Source organism: Macaca fascicularis, chromosome 3 (genome assembly GCF_037993035.2).
Source record: "Macaca fascicularis isolate 582-1 chromosome 3, T2T-MFA8v1.1".
Classification (NCBI taxonomy): Eukaryota; Metazoa; Chordata; class Mammalia; order Primates; family Cercopithecidae; genus Macaca; species Macaca fascicularis.
Window position 1 is genome coordinate 154,612,697 of NC_088377.1, and position 5,674 is coordinate 154,618,370.

General features: G+C 39.5%; 1 protein-coding gene across 2 annotated transcripts; it reads right to left on the reverse strand.

Moving 5' to 3' along the window:
- Positions 1 to 3,374: 3,374 nt before the first annotated feature.
- SMIM30 (small integral membrane protein 30) lies at positions 3,375 to 5,226 on the reverse strand. 2 transcript variants are annotated; one of them, XM_005551328.3, is made up of 3 exons: positions 5,200 to 5,226; positions 4,736 to 4,829; positions 3,375 to 4,276 (listed from the first exon to the last, which is right to left on the reverse strand). In XM_005551328.3, the coding sequence occupies exon 3, from the start codon at positions 4,246 to 4,248 to the stop codon at positions 4,069 to 4,071; it is 180 nt and encodes a 59-aa protein (XP_005551385.2). In that variant the 5' UTR covers positions 4,249 to 4,276; positions 4,736 to 4,829; positions 5,200 to 5,226; the 3' UTR covers positions 3,375 to 4,068. The 2 variants fall into 2 exon arrangements, with proteins under 2 accessions (XP_005551385.2, XP_045244479.2); XM_045388544.2 differs by having other exon boundaries at positions 5,112 to 5,226.
- Between the last annotated feature and the right edge of the window lie 448 nt (positions 5,227 to 5,674).

Genomic DNA, 5,674 nt, shown 5'->3' on the forward strand with positions numbered 1-5,674 from the left:
GTAGTCTCACTCCCTAGCTGAGACTATTGGGTTAAAGTAGGAATAAACAGTATGTTGGATGGGTGAAGAGGGGAAGGTGGATGTGGGAGAAGAGGGGACAAAAGTCTGTGAGTAAAATACCTTGAGGTAATAATTTTCCTGGTGTTTTATCTCTCCATCTCTGGAGTATCTCAGAAAATTCACTCCTTAAATATGCACCAAGAGGACTTATACTTCTAGGAAGATGGAGTAGACATCTTTTTTCCTTTTCCTCCCACTAAATATAGCTAAAAACCCTGGACATTATGTATAAAACAAACATGATTCTGAAAGGCAGAAAGAAGGCACAACAGCAGGGTACCTCAAGAGCAAAGGACAACAAAGTAGTGTGTTCGCTGTTGTTTTTTTTTTTTCTTCCTGTTTCAGATTGAGAACTGGAGAAGTTGGTAGCCCAGAAAGGCCAACGAGCTTAGACTGAAAAAAAAAAAAAGGGGGGGGGGTTGGAAAACAAACAAGACCATTCTCTCCAGTATTTAAAGGTATAGGAAAGGTGCAGCTTAGTGAAACAGAAAACTTTTAGAATTGTAGCCTCACTTCCACCATCAGCAAAGGCTAAGTGGAGTGCCAAGACCTCCACTTTCACCAGGCTGTAGATGTTCCAGGCTCCCTACTGAGGTTGTATAACAGAAGGCTGGGTGGGGGAGCTGGCACTTTCATCCTCACCAGTTAATAGTAAGAACCTTCCTCTTCTACCCTGGGTACTCATGAAGACCAGGTGGGTAGGCTGGACTCCACTCCCACCTGGTGGTAACAAGGCAACCTATCACCAGTGTCAGTGGAGGGCATAGGAGGAGCAGTCATGAGGCTTCCACCTGCATCTGGCAGGAAGAAGGCATCCTCCCTTCCTACGAAGGATTGAGTGGTGTCAGATGACTGTTAAAATACAAAATTTAAATAAGAGCCACAGCCTTTTAAATATAATACCCAAAATGTCCAGATGTCATCATCATACTAAGAACCGGGAAGATCTCAACTTGAATGAGAAGACAATCAACAGATGCTAAACACCGAGGTGACAGAGATGTTAGGATTATCAAGGATTTAAGCAGCCATGAAAAGCTGCTTCAGTGAGCAATCACAAATATGCTTGAGACAAATGAAAACGCAGGTCTCCACGAAGAAACACAAGATACAAAGAACAAAATGGAAAGTTTTGAACTAAAAACACAACAGCAGAAACAGTGAACTTAAGGATACAATACTAGAAATTACCCAATCTGAACAAGAGAAAAAAAAAGACTGAAAAAATAAATACAGCCTTAGGTATGCATCAGACTATAACAAAAAGATCTAACATCGGGTCCCTGGAGTCCTAGAAGAAAAGGAGAATGAAGGTGGAGCGAAATTTTTGTAAAAAGAAATAATGGCTGAAAATTTCCTAAATTTGGGAAAAAAGCATAAAACTCTAAGTCTCAGATACCAAGTGAACCCCAAACAGGATAAACCCAAAGATATCCATGCCAAGATACATCACAAACTTCTAAAAACTAATGACAAAGAAGAGTTATGAAAGCAGTTAAGAGAGAAATCATGCAGGAAATGTACTGATTTTAGCATTAGGGAAATGGGCTGGTTACATTAAAACTACAGAGAATAGAAATATAAGTATTGGCAAGGACCTTAAATTCTTCACTTGATTTCAACTATTTTTAACTCAACTCAGTGAGCTAACATGCACAGAGCATTTACTAGATATCTACAAATTGTGCTGGGCATCAGAACATTTGCTAATCCCATTCTTGCTGTAACTGCTCCACAGCAGGTGTTATCCCTCATAGAAAATCAAGGAATTTTAGAATTGGAAAGATCCTGGATGGGCTTCAGCTCTGAAACTAATCTAAAAATGTCAGCATGCATGGGAATTTTCCTAGAGAAAAAGATGATAGCCTTCATCAGATTCTCAAAGGAACTGGTGGCCTAAAAAGGTTAAGAGCCACCATAAGGGTTCTGTTCTTTTCAAGCAAAGCCATATAATCCAACCTAAATAGATGAGAAATGAGGCTATTTTTAGAGGAGGTGTTCCCCATCATATCCATCAAAATTCCTGCATGCCACCTCAAGACAATTCTCTACTTTTAAGGGGAAAAGAGGGAAATGGCAGTTTTCTAATTCCTCCTAGGCACTTTTGGAAATACACGTTGACTAAAGAATGTTTGCCTGTAGTCTTATTTTGAACATTTTAAAAATAGTACCTGGAGGTGACTAAATGACTACTGCACTGGGATTTAAAATGCACTTTAGGTTTGATTTCTCCCATCCCAATGGAAAAGCTGACGTGCAAGGAAGGAGCAGCAGTCTTTCTACGTCAGCACCAATGGGCTGGTGTATAAGAGATGACAACTGTTCTGTAACTTGCATCATTCCTTTTTCCTTCTTTAAAACACAAAAAAATGCATGTACAATCAAGCTCTATTAATTACATAATGTTTAACTGCCAATTAATTTGAATAAAGAATGTTAGTGCTTCCTCTAGCAAAAAATCAAAACAGCTGTGACAAAAACAAGTGCATTCTGTTTTCATGTCTTTATTCTGTGATCCTTCTTCACTCCTTGTACCCTTTAACCAAAACTTTCATGCAAGCCAGGTCAGCTCACGCTAGAATTGCACCATAAACAGGATTTTAGGTTGCTGGTGCCTGTTTTCGGATAAAAATTGAGGCTCCCAATGTCATCTGGAGAGCTAGAGATTGGAAAATGCATTTTAGGAAAAAATTTCACTACTTACCTCCAGTGTGACCGTAAAGTTTGATTTCCTTATACTATTTCATGCTGGCTACAACTTGAGAATCAAATGAACCACTGAGGACCCTTATTAGCCATGGAGTTCCAGGACCCATCCCACAGCTATACAACCAGGAGAAAGACCAGGAAATCGAAAAGTCTTATCATGTGCTTGGAATGATTCTTGGGTTCAAGCAAGTTGGCAGTCTTCTTAAATCCCTAACGTGCCATACAAATTAACTTGGGCTTTGGAAACAAATGCTGTTCCTGATCCAATTGGTCTGGGTGGGGCCTGAGATTCTGCATTTCTAACAAGTCCTAGGTGATGTTGCTGGCTTGAAGATACTTTAAGTAGCTAAGCCAGAGAGGATATTTCATTTGGCTGGCGTGCAAATCAGTTTAGGCCATTTCATTTTCCTTCTATATTTCTAGATTTTCTATCAGGGGCTTCTCTGACCTTAATGCTGCCCAGTTCTCATTTGTCACTGATTATGTCTCTTCAAGCTACCGCAATCAGTTAACACAAGGCATCCTCCCCTTCTCCACTTAGCTCATATAAAAATCCGCAATGGATACAAACAGCCCCAAATAAGAAATGGACACGACACATTAACTTATAACATAATGGGTTTATATTTAATATAGTACTTCTCATCAGGAGGATGTTACTCGGTTAATATAAAGTTTTTTTTCAAAACATTAAATCTCTTCCATGTCAATGTCTATAGTTTTTTTTTTTTTAACATTAGATTTTTTCTGCATTTCAGTATTAGATACACTGAATACACTTTTCTAAATGTTTTTTTCCCCAGAGATAAAAGTTTTCCTTTTTGGCTGACTCTCTGATATCTAAATATAATATTAACTTGGGAGACAACAAAAAAAAATCTAATTAAAAAAAGGAGAAAAGTCTCCTCAACGATTCAGGAGGCAGTGATTATAACCAAACAGTGGTGATTTCCTAAGATTCTGGGCAAGAACTTCCTTCTTCCTATTTCACATGCTTTGAGAGAATTCTAAGATTATGAAATATTACTTAAGTAAATTTCAGCCATTTTACTTCTTTGACCTCCTTTCTAACTAGCAAATTATAGGCTGCATTTTTCTGTGCATTATTTGTTGGAAAGAAAACATTTTTTTTTTTTCCATTTATAAATGTATGTTTGTTCCCATTTCATGGAAACAATGAAAAATGTGAAACTCCCTTATTTACTGATTCTTGGAACCTTTCACACACCAGAGCTCAGGTTTAGCCTCTATAGCACAAAGGTTTTCAAGGTGAGGTTTGACTCAGTAGGCCTTTCAAAGTCACATTTGTCCATTTCTTTTTCGTGCATATACCCCCAAGCAGGCACAAATGCCTGTAATGCTGAGAACCACACCTAACAAAAGGGCGATTGCATCACCGGCTTCTACTGCTTCCACAACAGGCAGCACCAAAAGCAGTGACATGAGGACTAAGGACAACTGTGTTGAAACTGAGGTCATGATGTTGGAATCTGGAGGCTGAAGGTTCCTAGAAATTAAACGTGGAAACAAAAAGGAACCATTAAAAATTCCTCCCTTTTCAAATGACAAAATGAACACATGACAAATAACAGGCCAGCCAATCTTTTGGACACTTTATGAATCATTTCCAATCCATCTCCTCATCTTATAGGTGGAAAAACAGAGGGACGTTAAAGACAGTAATTTGAGGCTCATCTCCCTATCTCATGATAACAATCTAATTCCAGGAATTTTCCATGATAATGCCAACACCTTGTGCATCAACCAAACAAAAATTGAACAGGAGTTCATAATTAAGAAAGAAAGAAAAAATGCACGAGCCACTAACTTGGAAACTTAAAATATCCCAGTGGGTAAAAATTATACATTTTCTCAGGGTCTCTCCCATCCAGGAAATGCAGACAAATTTGGCAAAAGTCACACAACATATAACTTTGCGAAGTTGTGGGGAATTAATAAGACTTACCAAAGAAATGGTATATATAGAATTCTATCTGACTTGAAATTTTCCCTTCCTGGAGCTCCGGATGCTGAGATTAAGAGGTTCCACGTGACAGGACCTATTATTAGCATGGGGGGTGGGGAGGGGGCGGAGAGAAGGATTTAAAAATTAATTATTATTACTATTATTATTTTAAAGAGGCAGCTAGAGTCAGTGCAGAGCGTGGAGGCCATATGGACGGTAGAGGGATAGGTAATGAGGAGAGAAAACAGTCTGTCCAACAAGGAACTAGACTTAAAAGTTGGTTAGTTCACCCACACAAGAAAAGGTAAAAAGAAACAGAACAGAGAGATAAGTTCATTTCAGGACTTGATATTAAGATTTGAAAAAGAATTCCTACTTTGGAACGGCAAGGCCCAAATTTGCTCCTGTTTTACAAATACACTGGTGCAACCTAAGTATCCGTCGGAGACGAGTTCGTACATTACCTTCCAGGAAGCAGCCATTACAGGAATGGCGAGGAGGGCGGAGTCTCCAAACTACATTTCCCACAATCCCTGCCGCCGCCGACTCCCATGATGCCCCGGCGCGTTCCCCCTGTAAGTGGCAGTGGGCGTGACGGTCACGCTCTAGTGGAGGCGAAAAGTCGCGAACGCGCGGGGCTTCCTTTCACTGCCCAGTTTTACTGTTAAATGCATGGTTTCGTGTGTTTATATAAAAGCTCACTTCAAAATAAAAGAAATGATAGCAAGTTTTCTACCCTGTTGAATCTGTAAGGCGCACTTGTAATTCTGTCTTTTTCCTCGACTGAAATGACGCAGCGGGGAGAGAACCCGAGTAGAGCCCTCTGTTCCGGATGCTTTTAAACCAGCGGCTTCCAACGTTTCTGAAGCAGGAAATCTCTGTCACCATCTTCCTAATGAACCATATGCCATTTATTAATTTTTTAATCAATGGGGAAAA